This window comes from Manis pentadactyla, chromosome 1, assembly GCF_030020395.1.
Source record: "Manis pentadactyla isolate mManPen7 chromosome 1, mManPen7.hap1, whole genome shotgun sequence".
In the NCBI taxonomy this organism is placed as follows: Eukaryota; Metazoa; Chordata; class Mammalia; order Pholidota; family Manidae; genus Manis; species Manis pentadactyla.
The window spans coordinates 114,486,971-114,501,756 of NC_080019.1; the positions used below are offsets into that span (position 1 = coordinate 114,486,971).

The 14,786-nt window shown below is 55.0% G+C and overlaps 1 protein-coding gene across 11 annotated transcripts; it reads left to right on the forward strand.

Moving 5' to 3' along the window:
• The first annotated feature begins 28 nt into the window (after positions 1-28).
• On the forward strand, positions 29-9,556 carry CHRD (chordin). 11 transcript variants are annotated; one of them, XM_036875225.2, is made up of 23 exons: positions 185-485; positions 699-802; positions 1,267-1,396; positions 1,530-1,658; positions 1,752-1,851; positions 1,973-2,060; positions 2,734-2,875; positions 2,984-3,124; positions 3,207-3,289; positions 3,366-3,513; positions 3,672-3,778; positions 3,902-4,021; positions 4,624-4,780; positions 5,245-5,471; positions 5,928-6,041; positions 6,366-6,632; positions 6,711-6,804; positions 6,928-6,984; positions 7,259-7,362; positions 7,821-7,923; positions 8,312-8,466; positions 8,635-8,734; positions 9,075-9,556. In XM_036875225.2, exons 1-23 carry the CDS (start codon positions 338-340, stop codon positions 9,128-9,130), a joined length of 2,874 nt encoding a protein of 957 aa, XP_036731120.2. In that variant the 5' UTR covers positions 185-337; the 3' UTR covers positions 9,131-9,556. The 11 variants fall into 11 exon arrangements, 10 of the variants coding, with proteins under 10 accessions (XP_057356695.1, XP_057356668.1, XP_057356696.1 ...); XM_036875226.2 differs by having other exon boundaries at positions 9,078-9,556; XM_036875223.2 differs by having other exon boundaries at positions 8,639-8,734.
• The last annotated feature ends 5,230 nt before the right edge of the window (positions 9,557-14,786 follow it).

Below are 14,786 nucleotides of genomic sequence, written 5' to 3' on the forward strand. Positions count from 1 at the left end.
CGCCGAGCCGCCACCGCCTCCCCGTTTGCTGAGGAGGAGGCCCCCGGCCGGGGCGCCGGGCGCCGGGCATAAAACGGGCCAGAGCCGGCGCCGGGGCACTAGAGCCGCGTACGGCCCGGGTCAGCGCCCGTCTGCCAGCGCTCCTCCCGGCCGCTCCTCCCGCCCCGCCCGGCTCGGCAGCGACTCAGGCTGCCCGACGAGCCCCTCGCAACACTGCCCGGGCCCTGGCCCCGGCCCCCTCCCGCCGTACCGCCCCCGGCCCGGCCCTCCTCCCACCTCCCTCCTCCCTCTCTTGCTCCCTCCTCCCTCCCGCCTCCCCAGCTGTCCCGTTCGCGTCATGCCGAGCCTCCCGGCCCCGCCGGCCCCGCTGTTGCTCCTTGGGCTGCTGTTGCTCGGCTCCCGGCCGGCTCTCGGCGCCGGCCCCGAGCCCCTTGCGTTGCCCATCCGGCCGGAGAAGGAGCCGCTGCCCATTCGGGGGGCGACAGGTAGGTGGGCGCCCCGGGGGGAGGCGCCAGCGGGCAGCCCGACCAGGGGAGAAGTCCGCACCGGCCCGGAGGGGACGCCGGGCGCAGGTGGCTCAGCGTGGCGGGCGGCCTGGAGGAGTGGGAGGGGGCCGCAAAGAGCGTCTTGCCCAGGGACCCGGGGCGGGCACACTGCAGGAGCCGGACAGCGGCCGCTAGCCAAGCCCATCCCTGCAGGCTGCTCCTTCGGCGGGAAGGTCTATGCCTTGGACGAGACGTGGCACCCGGACCTGGGGGAGCCCTTTGGGGTGATGCGCTGCGTGCTGTGCGCCTGCGAGGCAGTGAGTGGGCCCAACCGCCGTGGCCCTGGCCCTCGCGGGTGGCGGAGCGCTGGGGTCCTGGGGCGGACGTCGGAGTGGACTCGGAGCTGCTGAAGAAAAAGACGCGAGTCTGCAGATACTGGGAGTATTTTTTGGCAGAGGAAGGGCTGAGGAAGGACCCCCTTTAAATCTCAGGTGTTGACTATTATTGATCTCCAACTATGTGTCAGGCTCTTTGTCGTCTCTCACTTAAACAACCCTCCTAGCTAGATACTATTATTATCCCAATTTTCCAGATAGGGACCCTAGGACCCAGAGAAGTTTAGTAACTTGCCTAGGGTCATGCAGCTTGTAAGTAGCAGAGCGGTCTGACTCCGTGCGTGGAACAACTTGGCCCAGGTCCGGTGACTCTGCCCTGCTGGCCCTTGGGTCTTACTGATTGACGTCTTGTATTCACTTGGTTTTCCCGTCTTCTCTGCGAGCAGCCTCAGTGGGGTCGCCGCGCTAGGGGCCCTGGCAGGGTCAGCTGCAAGAACATCAAACCCAACTGCCCAACCCTGGCCTGTGGGCAGCCGCGCCAGCTGCCAGGGCACTGCTGCCAGACCTGCCCTCAGGGTAAGGCCCGCTCCGTAGTGACGGGAGGGCGGCAGGCGGCGATATTTAGTCCTGAGCCGGATGGGGCCGATGGAGCAGCCAACTGGCCCTCCCTGTACCCAGCTGACGCCCGTGTCCCCTATCTCCCGCATAGAGCGCAGCGGTCCTGAGAGGCGGCTGACTGGCCCGGCTTTCGAGTACCCGCGGGACCCGGAGCACCGCAGCTACAGCGACCGTGGGGAGCCAGGCGCTGAGGATCGGGCACGTGGGGACGGCCACACGGGTAGGCAGGAGCCGGTCGGAGACTGGGGTCGTCTTTGGGTCCGGGCCACCGCAGTGGGTGATGGCACTCGGGGGCATCTTCCTCCCCTCGCAGACTTCGTGGCACTGCTGACAGGGCCGAGGTCGCAGGCCGTAGCTCGGGCGCGAGTGTCGCTGCTACGTTCTAGCCTGCGTTTCTCCATCTCCTACCAGCGGTGAGAAAGGGGAAGGAGGGAGAAGGACTCCGCTGGCAGTGGGGAGGAAGAATTAGGAGAGGCTGGAGGGGCTGCTTCTGTCCCAGGCTCAGAGTGGTTCTCATGGAAACCTCATTTCCAGGCTGGACCGCCCTACCCGAATCCGCTTCTCAGACTCCACTGGCAGCGTCCTGTTTGAACACCCTGCAGCCCTCACCCAAGATGGCCTGGTGAGCTGATGCCATTTATGAGTGTTTATCCAGTCTGGGCACTGGGTGCTGAAAGCATGCTCTTCATTGCCTCCTTTGGTCCTCTCAGCAGCCCAGGGAGAAGAAGGCACCACATTATGGTGCCCATTTTACAGATGAGGCTCAGTAGCAGAATGTGATTTGCTCAAGGTCACACAGCTTATAAGTGAGTGAGCCAGGATTTGAACCCTAGCATCTGGCTCCAGGCCCCTTTTCAAACTTTTTAGAAGGGCCTTTCCTCTATTTCTTCCTCACCAATGCTGGGCCTCAGCTGGCCTGTCTTTGTTTGTTTAAATTAAGGTATCATTGATATACAATCTTATGAAGGTGTCACATGAGCAACATTGTGATTTCAACATTCACCCATATTATTGTCTCTCCCACCCCATTGCAGTCACTGTCCATCAGTATAGTAAGATGCTATAGAGTCATTACTTGTCTTCTCTGTGCTGTACTGCCTTCCCTGTGACCTACCTATATTGTGTGTGCTAATTCTAATGCCCCTTAATCCCCTTCTCCCTCCCTCTCCACCCTCTCTCCCAAACCCCTTCCCTTTGGTAACTGCCAGCTAGTCCCTTCTTGGAGTCTGTGAGTTGGCTTCAGCTGGACTGTCTTGAATACTGTTTGAACAGGCCTTCTTGTCTCTCTGCTCCAGGTCTGTGGGGTGTGGCGGGCAGTCCCTCGGTTGTCTTTGAGGCTCCTTAGGGCAGAACAGCTGCATGTGGCACTGATGACACCCACTCACCCTTCTGGGGAAGTCTGGGGGCCTCTCCTCCGGCACCGGGCCCTGGCTGCAGGTGAGGGGAGCAGATGGCCCCTGGATGTGAAGCTCTGAGCCTGCTCAGGAATAGAGTGCTCTGAGCAAGGAACATCCTGATGGGCTCTCATGGTCCTTCCTCCACTAGAGACCTTCAGTGCCATCCTGACCCTGGAAGGCCACCCACAGCAGGGTGCAGGGGGCATCACCCTGCTCACTCTCAGTGACACAGAGGATTCCTTGCACTTTTTGCTGCTCTTCCGTGGGCTGCTAGAATCTAGGAGTGGGGGTAAGTGGGATAAGGAAAGAGTGTGTGAGGAAGGTGGGGATAGCATCTATCTCTCAGAGGTATCTATCCTTGTCTTTTGCAGGACCAGTTCAGGTTCCCTTGCGGCTACAGATTCTACACCAGGGGCAGCTATTGCGAGAGCTCCAGGCCAACGCCTCAGCCCAGGTAGTTGAGGGTCTGGCCTTTGCTGCCACCTGCTCTGGCCTCATGCTGAGCTCACCACACCCTGCTCTGTCCTCAGGAACCAGGCTTTGCTGAGGTGTTGCCTAACCTGACAGCCCAGGAAATGGACTGGCTTGTGCTGGGGGAGCTGCAGATGGCCCTGGAGAGGGCAAGTGGGCCAGGGCTGCGCATCAGTGGATACATTGCTGCCAGGCAGAGCTGCGATGGTAAGGCAGGGTGGGCCCTGGCACCCTGAGCACCCACTACTGAGAGGCATGGACAAGTGCCAGGGAGGGGCCAGAGTGGGTAGGGGAGGGGTCCTGGGGGCTGGGGTTATTAATGGCCATGGAGGAAGCCTGCTTTCACCTGTCTTGCTTCTCTGCAGTCCTGCAAAGTGTCCTTTGTGGGGCTGATGCTCTGATGCCAGTTCAGACAGGTGCGGCAGGCTCAGCCATCCTTACACTGCTAGGAAATGGCTCCCTGATCTACCAGGTAAGGTCAGGAGCTGCAGGAGGTGGGAAAACAGCAGGGCAGGGTGTGGCTTTGGCCTGCAATGCTTCAGGCCCTAGACCTTCTTCGCCACTCCAGTTTTGCCCTCTCCACCCTGCCCACCAGGTGCAAGTGGTAGGTACAGGCAGTGAGGTGATAGCCATGACGCTAGAGACCAAGCCTCAGCGGAAGAACCAGCGTACAGTCCTGTGCCATATGGCTGGACTCCAGCTGGGAGGACACATGGTAAGTGCTTCCAGCAAAGCCGGGCCCTGGCTGCAGAGCTGACAGGGTGGGTACTGCAAGAAGCCAGGTTGGATGAGCGGGGATGCTCAGCTCTCATTGACACATTGATTCGCTGACACATTTTTAGTGAGACTCAGGCTAGGGACTGGAGAATAAAGAAAATCAGATGTGGTCTCTGTCCTCAGCAAGCTCATGTCAAATGGGAGGAGTTAGGGAGAGCAGCGCAGTAGATCATATAATAATTGATGTGATAGCAATGGCTGCCACTTAGCCTTTCTATGTGCCACATACTGCACTGGGTGCCTTACTTATATATTTTTTTGCCTTCATACTACCCATTTTATAGATGACAAAGTGAAGGGATAAAAGAGGTTAAATAACTCCTTAAGATTGTTACATAGGTAGGCAGTGGCAGAGAAGGGACTTGAACCTGGGCCTGCAGGGTTGTTATCCAGTGTGACTGGTGTGTGGGAGTGTGTATGGGTGTAATGGGGCACAAAACAGAGAAAGGCTTCAGAATCTTGGCTTGTGTGAAAGCTGAGGAGGAGTTTATCTGGGACCTGGCAGGTGGCAGCTAGGGCTCACCATTCCCTGCCCCCCAGGCCGTGGGTGTCTGCCCTGGACTGGGTGCCCGAGGGGCTCATATGCTGCTGCAGAATGAGCTGTTCCTGAATGTGGGCACGAAGGACTTCCCTGATGGAGAGCTGCGGGGGCACGTGGCCGCCCTGCCCTACAGCGGGCACAGTGCCCGCCATGATTGTGAGTGCCCCAGGGGTCTGCCTGCCCTTTGGTGTCCTCTAAGCTGTGACTTGGGCATGTGAGGGACTGTGTGCCAGAGGGCCAGAGCCTGGGGTGTCTTTCTCTGTTCCTGAGCTCTAGGTTGGCTTCTGGAGAAGGAAGAAGCAGGCTTCCTTCATGGCCATTAATAACCCCATCCCCTAGGACCCCTCCCCTGCCCACCCTGGCCCCTCCCTGGCACTTCTCCATGCCTCTCAGTAGTGATTGCTCAGGGTGCCAGGGCCCCACCCTGCCTCATATATAGGGTGGCCCTGTCGAGGGACGCTCCCTGTTGCCATGGTGCAGGGGATTCAAACTTGCTGCTCCCTCAGCCCTGGGCCTGTGGACAGTGTCTGCCAGCTCCCAGAGTCGGTGCTGGGGGAGATGGGAATGCCAGGATTTAGTGGCTGCTCTAGGCTGCTTTCTCATGTCTCCTCTCTGCCTAGATCCAGCACTGCCTGTGCCCCTGGCAGGAGCCCTGGTGTTGCCCCCTGTGCAGAGCCAGGCAGCAGGGCATGCCTGGCTCTCTCTGGATACCCACTGTCACCTGCATTATGAAGTGCTGCTGGCTGGGCTAGGTGGCTCAGAACAGGGCACCGTCACTGCTTACCTCCTTGGGCCCCCTGGGTTGCCAGGTCCCCGGCGGTTGCTGAAGGGATTCTATGGCCCAGAGGTGAGGATGTGATGGTGGGGGAGGCTTGGAAAAGACCTGTGTTTTAGCATGAAGGGCTATGTGGACCTGTGGTGGGGGAAGCAAAGAGCAGGCAGCCTGCTGTGGCAGAGCTAGCATGGGCACAGAAGTTAGACCTGAGTATGAATCTGACTCAGCCTTTTATTATTCAGTCTCTTTCCTGTGTCCTTCTCTGGGGGGATTCCATGGATAGTATGTAATATCCTGGACCTCCAGAGTGGTAGTTGAGATGGACCAAGCACCCCAAAGTGGGGTGGGTTCCCATGGATTTGGAGTCAGAGAGACCTGGTTTCTACCTCCACACCATCACTAATGGACTTCAATATCCTGGGGACCTTATTAAACCTCCCTGGGTCTCAGTTTCTTCATCTGCAAATTGGGAATGGAAGGCTCAGTCTAGAGTGCCTTGCTCCTGTTCCACATCATGTCTACTCACAGGCCCAGGGTGTGGTGAAGGACCTGGAGCCTGAGCTCCTGCGGCACCTGGCACAGGGCACTGCCTCTCTGCTGATAACCACCAAGGGCAGCCCCCGAGGGGAGCTGCGAGGGCAGGTAGGCAGGCATTGTGTGCCTCCAGTGGGGGCTCAGGGTTGGGCTGGCACTGTGTGCCCTTGCCTTACTCACTTGCTCTCTCTGAGCCTTGGGGATGGTGGTATCGCACTTTCTGGCTGGTTGGAAGATGAAGCCAGGCAAGGTACATAAGTAGGTGGTAGCAGCCCACCTTGTCCTTGACAGCTGGGGTGATCACTGTGGCTAATAGCTTTCCTTCTGGGGTGCAGGAGTGCTCAGGGAACTGGCTGTCTCTTCTGGCTGGCTGCTGTTGGTAAAGACAGGAGGGGGAGCTGGGTCACTGCCTCAACCTGACTCTCATCCCAGGTGCACATCGCCAACCAATGCGAGGTGGGCGGCCTGCGCCTGGCTGGGACAGGGGCAGAAGGGATGCGGGCACCCGGGGCTCCAGATGCAGTGGCCGTGCTGCCCAGGCTGCCCGCTGTGCTTGGCCCAGACTCCCCTGCGCCAGCCAAACCCAGCTCTGGGCGGCCCCTAGACCCCAACACCTGCTTCTTCGAGGGGCAGCAGCGCCCCCATGGGGCTCGCTGGGCGCCCAACTATGACCCACTCTGCTCGCTCTGCACCTGCCAGGTAGGCATCCTGGAAGGGCGCACTGGGGCCTGGGTTCTGGGACAAGGGTCCCAGTCAGTCCCCAACCTCTCCCTGCAGAGACGCACTGTGATTTGTGACCCTGTGGTGTGCCCGCCACCCAGCTGCTCGAGCCCGGTGCAGGCACCAGACCAGTGTTGCCCTCTGTGCCCAGGTGAGTGCCCTGCAGGAATGGAGAGGGTAATGGAGGGTCCACAGAGGGGAGATGAGGCCTCTAGGGGAGGAAGGAGGGGGTTGGTGGTCACCCACTGCCTTCACTATTTCTTTGGCTTCACAGAGAAACAAGATGTCAGAGGCCTGCCCGGGATGCCAAGGAGCAGGGACCCTGGAGAGGGTGAGCTGGAAGTATGTTTCAGGGGTGGGGAATCCAGAAGAGCTGCTGCCTGGGACCAGGAGGGGGCAGGAGGGTGAGAGTGTACATGAGGGGTCGGGGGAGGCTGGGGGGCACAGGCTCTAAGGGACACCTGATAGGCTTCATTAGATTTATGGCGCCCATGAATGGGCCCTGGGGTTAGACCAGTGTGGTACTGGCTTGAGGCTCCAGCCTTGGTTGTGGGCCCAGCTAATGAGCTCAGTACTAATGGCAACTGGGCACTGTCCCCCACCAGGCTGCTATTTTGATGGTGACCGGAGCTGGCGGGCAGCGGGTACCCAGTGGCACCCTGTCGTTCCCCCATTTGGCTTAATTAAGTGTGCTGTCTGCACCTGCAAGGTATGGAGGGGGGCTGCCCAATATTCTCTAGTGCTATAACCCAGCCAAGCCTGCAGAGATGGAGAGGTGGGCTGCTGGGAGAGGAAAGCCCCGCCTTGGTGAGGAGGCTCATGGATCAAAATAATATGAGAAAAGTCATTTGGGCTTTGAGAGCTGGTTTTCTACAGGAAAAGGGCAAGGGCTGACCTGGGTGTGAATTCTGGCTCCCTGTAATCCTGGGCACTTTCCGTACCTCCCTGGGCCTTATTTTCCTTTCCTATAAGCAGATATTATAGCACCTACATTGCAGGGCTACAATGAGAATCTGAGTTCAGACATATAAAGCACCAGCCCAGGGTCTCTGAGAAAAAGGCCATGGTTATATGATATTTGAGGTGTGGGAAAGGAGAAAGAGGAAGCAGGAGGCTATGTGCCTCCCTCCCTCCCTCCTGACACCCCTCACTCAATGGATCCTGCAGGGGGGCACTGGAGAGGTGCACTGTGAGAAGGTGCAGTGTCCCCGGCTGGCCTGCGCCCAGCCTGTCCGCGCCAGCCCCACTGATTGCTGCAAACAGTGTCCAGGTGAGGGGTAGGGCTGAGGCCTCTTGGGGCAGATAAGGCCCTTCCCTGCCTGGTCCTGGGTGAGGGGATGCATGGTGAGGGTGGATGGGAGGGACTCCTCAGTTGGCTCAGCATTTACTGAGCACTGCTCTGTGCCTAGCCTAGAGCCAGGGCTCTAAATGCAGTGGAAAGGATGTGCATGTGTTAGTGGGCTATGAATTCCAGTTCCTGCCCCATCCGTCTGTCTGTCCATCCATCTGTCTATCCATCCATCCATCCAATTTTATCATCTACTAAGTGCCAGGAACAGCTAGGGGCTGGAGATTCAAAGACAGAACCTGGGTGGCTCTCACAGAGCTCACATATGCTGATGTCTTTCCCCCTTCCAACCCTTTCTCCCCTCCAATAGTGGGTTCAGGGGCTGACTCCCAAATGGGGGACCCCATGCAGGCCGATGGGCCCCGGGGCTGCCGTTTTGCAGGGCAGTGGTTCCCAGAAAGCCAGAGCTGGCACCCCTCGGTGCCCCCGTTTGGAGAGATGAGCTGTATCACCTGCAGATGTGGGGTGAGTTGGGGTGGGTGCCTGTGTGATGTGGGCATTGGGGGTCCAACCTGGAACAGGGAGACCTTCCAGGGAGGGCAGGCTCCTGAGGGAGGCTTCCCCAAAGAGGCTTCAGGCTGCTGTGCCCCAGTGCCTCTGCAGACCCTCAGGATCTGCTCTATCCTGCACCAGGCAGGGGTGCCCCACTGTGAGCGGGATGACTGCTCATTGCTGCTGTCATGCGGCCCAGGGAAGGAGAATCGCTGCTGCTCCCACTGCACACCCCGGCGGCGTAAGTGAGGGCATCCCAGGGAAGCAGCCCTAGGCTCACTGTGGGGTGCCTGAGGAACAAAGGGACCCCGGGGTGCCAGGGATGGCACCGTCAGCACGAGTGTCATTCCAGCCCCCCTGACAGCAGCCTTGTGGACTTGTTACTGATCACTTTTCTTCACAAATGAGATTTCTGAAGGTCGAGGAATCAGACAACTAGACTAAGGCCACACAGCTGGTGTGTGCTGACTTGCTTAGAAAATTCTGACCTTTCTGGGACCAGAACAGAGACGCTCTGCTGTGCTGTCTGTACCACCTGAGTCCCTCTCTCCCCTCCAAAGTCCGCTCCCTTCTGTTTCCAGCAGCCCCAGAGACCAGGACAGCTCCAGAGCTGGAGAAAGAAGCTGGAGGCTCCTAGGGAGCTGCCCAAAGCCTGCATGGCTGAGAGGAGGGGGCCAGGCTGAGGGAAGAAGTGGGTGCCCAGGAACCCTGCATTCGCCTACGGGAAACTCAGTGCCTTTGGCTCCTCTCTGCTGCCTCTTCTCCCTCCCCCCACTACCTCTGGGAACCACAGCTCCACAAGGGGAAGGGGCAGTCAGGGCAGACCAAGGCCATGAACACTACAACTCCTGACCTGTTCCCTCTGGCCTCTGCTTTGGAAGCCCAGCCCCTTTCTTTCTGTACATAATGTCACCAGCGCGTTGGGATTTTTAATTTATCCTCACTCAGCACCAAGGGTCCCCCCCCACTTCTCTCCTGCTGCCCCTGAGCTGAGCAGAGTCATTATTGGAGATTTTTGTATTTATTAAAACATTTTTTTCAGTCTTTGGGCTAAAGGTGGTTTCTTTGTGGCCAGGGACCTGTGTGGGCCCCAGTGGAGAGGGTCTGAGAGGAGGAAGGGAGGGAGAGCCACTCTGGCTACAGGGACTTTCCTTTGAGCCTGGAGGAATGAACTGGAGGAGCCATGGAGTGGGAGCAGGTTGGTGTAGTGGTGGCCGGTGCCCTGGATTGGCAGAGGGACTTGGGACTGACTTTGAGATGACTGGATCCTCAAGAACTTGGGCAGCCTGAAATAGGATTTAGACACAAGTTTAGTTTCCACTGGCCTCCCCATGGCTGGCATTTTGCGGATGCTGTGTTTGAAGTTGCTCCAAAGAGGGAAAGCAAAGTGTCACCAACCTCTACCTGCTTTGTGTAAAGTGAGGCAAACACTATACTGTTATTTTTCTTTTCTGGAAGCTAATTGTGTTCTGGACCAGTTCTGGGGAAAATCTGGATCAGAGCGGATTGGAGTCAGCCCTGGTCCAGTTCTTGGCTGAGCTTATCTTGGGACCAAGTGATGTACAGTAAAAGATAAGCTCCTCATCCCTTTCTCTCCATTCCAGTCATCAGCAATTGGGCGTGCCACAGACTTCACAGGCTCCAGAGAAGCGAGAGTGTAAGCACGGAGGGCTGTCACATACCTGTACCTGCAGACCTACCTCTGTATAAGCATTGTTAATAATAAAATGGATGGAATTTTATGAGCTAGGAGGGTAGTGAGAAAGGGAAATCACTCCCTTCCGACTTAGGGTTAGGTTTGCTGTGCAGTAAGATGTTACTGTTATTATTATGATTAGCTGAAGCACTGAGTTCAAGTTCTGCTGTTAACTAGCCGAGTTATTTAACCTCTCTAAGTCCTGGTTTCTTTTCTGTAAAACAGATTCCTCCCTCAGAGGACTTGATGAGAACATGTGAATCATGCAGCAGGGTGCCTGGCACATATTAGTTGGAAAGGCGCTGTAGCTGAAGTAGGGTTCCCAGAGTTGGTTTGATATGAAAATCAGGGAGAGATCTGCAGAGGAGGGTGGCAATGGGTTTCAATATGGGATATTCTGCTAAACGCAAGGGAGAGTGGGGAGGTCAGGTTGGAATGCTAAGGATGGGGATAACTAGACTTGGCCCAGAGCCTTGGTTGTCAGTAGAGGGATTGTGAGGGTCTGATAGGGAAGAAAAAGCTGCAGGATTGGCATGGGGCTAAATGCAGGGAACCAGGTACAGTGCCAGATGCCATGTGATGGAGGATTTGGTCCAGAAATGGATGTGCTGACAGTACTGTCCCTCCTGGTGAGGCAGTTCAGTGGGAGGAAGGGCTTGGATCCTTAGATTTAACATGAGTTTGCTACTGATGTTCATAAGACAAGAGGAGGGATGGAGGCAGTTAGTGTCCGCAGTGTGACTCGGTGGGCTCTGGGAAGCAGGGCATTACCCACGGATCCTGACCAGTCATCCAGCAGGGCTTCGGAGCAGCGTGGCTGAATGTCAGCTAAGCCAGCGAATGAATGGCTATTGGGTCCATGCACAGAGTTGCTCTCCTTAGACAAAAGTCCTTGACACACCTTTTCCATTACAGCCTGCATTCCAACCAAGGCACGCCAGCCCCCAGCCCCTGCCCAGCCGCCTGGAGGTGGTATGAGGACCAAGGAAGTCCAGCCCTGCCCTGTGTGTGAGAGATCCAGGTCAGACAAATTGGGAGCTCTGACCAGCAGAGACCTCAAGGGGGCACCCCATCCATCACCCTTCAGGCAACCGCACAACCTCAGAGAGCCCTTTCTCTTCAAAACAAAACAAAACAAGAAAACCCCTAAAACCGCCACCACTGCTGTCACAAAACCCAAGGAGAAACCCATTCCCTGGGTAGTGTATTTTAGTGTCTCAGAACAGTGGCTAGGAGAATTTAAAATCTGATCTCTAGTCCTGGGTCAGGCAGGCCTTCTTACTTTGTGGATAGTTTGATTGGGCCTCCGAGCTTCTCCAGCAGAAAGTTGGAAAGTAAGACAGTGGGACTCTATTTGGCTGGAGGGGAAGTGGGGGTGGTTCTGATACATTTGTCTTTTGGAGAGAAAACGCTTCATACACTGTCTTCCACCTCGTCGATCTCTACTTGTGAACCACTTTAGGCATTCTGTGGTGACACCCCTTTGCCATCTTGTACATGCCACATCCAGATTTTGGCATGTCAGGTGATGAGAGCCACAGGGAGTCACCGCATAGTGACACTGCTAGCAGCCACCTTTTGGGCCAAGTTACCAGAGCAGTGTTTGTGCAAGTGTTTGAATAATTTACAACAAGGACTTAAGAACATGTTTTTCAAACCCAGTCCCTGCCCAGGCGTGTGAAGGTGCCTTCAGGCAGAGGAAGACGTGGGCTGGGGAGAGTGGAGCAGCCCAGGCGTTGGCTGGGAGTGGGTACCCCCGTTCCGCTGCCATGTGGGCTGCTTCACGTCTTGGAAAGCCTGCATTCCAAAGAAGAGTTGGTTGCTTTCAGAAACGTTTCAAAACAACTGTTTTATTGCATTACACCCTTAGTCTTTCAAGAAAATAATGGAAAAGAGACAAACAAAAGTGTGACACTTCTGGCACAACAAAAGTGACAGAAGGAGGAGGTGTCATAAAGGAATAAAACTGGGACAAGGAGGGAGTTCACCAGGCATGCTGGAAGGGATACATTTTAGCTCACCAGCCTTTAGGTAGTCAGACACAGTGTGTGAAGGGAAAAGAGCAGAGCACACGTAGGAATACCAGACATACACTGTTAAAGATGATAAAGGGTTGTGCACCTGAAACTAAGATAGCATTGTAGGTCAATTATAATTTAATAGAAGCAAATGACAAAGGGGGAGGAATTCTTAGGGGCTGTGTAATGATTATAGTTCTCTGAGAATGGCACCATCCCTTACAGCATTGTTTGGCTTTTATTTATGTTTACATGAACAAAGGGAGCTGCCAGAATTATTTTTGCTCATCATAGAAGTATATCATTGTGAACAATTATGTTAATGCACAAATGTGTGAGAAAGAAAGAAAAACACACTTGTTAGAAAGAGAGAATTCCAATGCCTGGATAACTGCTATTAAAACATCACTGGCTAGTTTTCTAAGTTGCCCAGCCGCAGCCCTATCTCTGTCTCCACTCCTGCCCCTCAGCACCTCTGCGGCTGCTTGTGAAGGGGTTGTGATGTATGATAACCTCTGGAGATGGAGCACATGTAAATCTGCACCAATAGCGAAAGCAGGTGATTACATTTAAGGGGAATGTGACTCTTTATGATGAAAATGGCAGGGGAGGGAAAAAACCCAGGAATTTTGAAAAATGCTTCAACAATTCAGAGAACTTGACGAATTGGCATTCAGTGATTTGATTTTCAGCAAATTGACTGGAGTCCCCCAGTGGGGCCTCAGCAACTCACCAATGAGTGCTTGGCAGGCCGGAAGCTTGTCTCATCCTCCTGTGGGCAGCAGAGGCTGGCCAGTGGGGCTGCCTCTGGTGGGCCAGGGCCCCAGCTATCCCTTGGGAGGAGTCATTCATGGTCTTTTCTTGGCCACCTGACTTGGCCAGGCTGGCTCCTTGGCTCAGACACAGCCTCCTTGTGAGACACCAGGCTTCTTCCTTCTCTTTTGGAGTCCCCCGTGCCTAGCTGAGTCCCCGGTCCTTCTGTGGGGACAGACTCCTCACTCTCCATTTATGTGGTGGGACAAGAGGGGAGACAGGTGAAGGTAGCAGGTGCTAGTGGAAGGGGGCTGCCAACAAGAGTCCCGCCGAGTCCCTCTCCGTGCTGGGGAAGGAGGCTGCTGTCTGGGCACTGGTAGTAGGAAGACACCTCTGCTAAGGCCAGGCTCTCTCAGCCCAATAGCTGGTGGACCTCATGAGCCAGGAGAGCTGGTGAAGCAACTCATGAGACTGGAGCAGGTTGCACAGCTATGACTTTCTACACTCATGACAAGAATACTGCGGAGAACCGTGACTTCCCCTGGAGGCCTGGGGTCCTGATGCCACCACTCTGAGGGGAGGAAGATAAGAGGGAAGCAGGGGCAAGCTTGTGTCTTTTTTGGGTGCTTTGACATGTGAATGTGTGCATGAACACTCACAAGCATGTCCGGAGTGTGTTGTGAGAGAGGGGAGCATCCACACTGCGTTTGTCATTTACATCATATTTGTTTGAATGTGAAGCTCTCCATTTCCTTTATTTCTGTTTCATTCTCCCTTCCATTAAACTAAAAAAGCAATGAACTTGCTCTTTAAAACCCAAACCTTCTGTAGTCCTTACTGCCTTTTAAGTGGGTAGTGGTAGAGATGGATTCTTTCTATCAGTCTGAAGGGAGAGCTGGGATGGGGGCTAGAAAACAGCAAGACAAGAGCCTGCAGGGTAAGGAGGCCAGGGAGAGAGGTCCCATGGGGAAGTAACAGGAGCCTATTATTATGTACTATTTCTCTTACCAGAAAACAATTTAATCACTTTAAAATTGTATGCAAAAAGCACAAAATGATTCTTAGAGAATAGTTTTCTCCTCCTACTCCCACCCCTCAGGCATCCAGGTCCCCTCCCCAGAGACCCACTGTTACCTATTTCTTGCAGATAAGAAAGTCTTTTAAGATCAGATGTGTGTAAGATCCAAGTTGAAGTTATTTGCATTGTTGCGATACAGACCAGTGCTTTCCAAACTTTAATGTGCTTATGAATCACCTGGGAGATCTTGTTTAAATGCAAATTCTGATTCAGAGGGCCTGGGGTGGGGCCTGAGACTCTGCATTGCTGTCATGCTCCCAGGAGATGCCGATGCTGCTGGGCCAGGAACACACTCCAAGGATGTAGACAGTTCATCACTCCACATTTTTACCAAATCTGCCATGCCACCAATGTCTTGTGTAAGTTTTTTCACTCAACTAATATTTATTGAGCATTGTGTGTGTGTGTGTGTGTGTGTGTGTGTGTGTGTGTGTGTGTGAGGCACTGTTCTAGGAGCTGGGGACTCAGATATGAGTTAACCTGACAAAAAATACCATCTGTGTGGAGTTCATCATCTACTGGGGGAAGACAGTCAATAAATACAATAAACATGTCAATTGTAAGGTGTGCTAGGAGAAGGTGCTATGGAAAAAATAGAGCAGGAGAAGGGAACTGGGAGCTCTGGGGGAGGAGGGTCTGAGTTCAGTTTTATTAAGGATGGTCACAGAATGCCCTGATGAGGTGACATTTGAATGAATACTTGAAGGAGGGGAGGGAATGAGCCATGAGAATATGTAATAATTAAAAA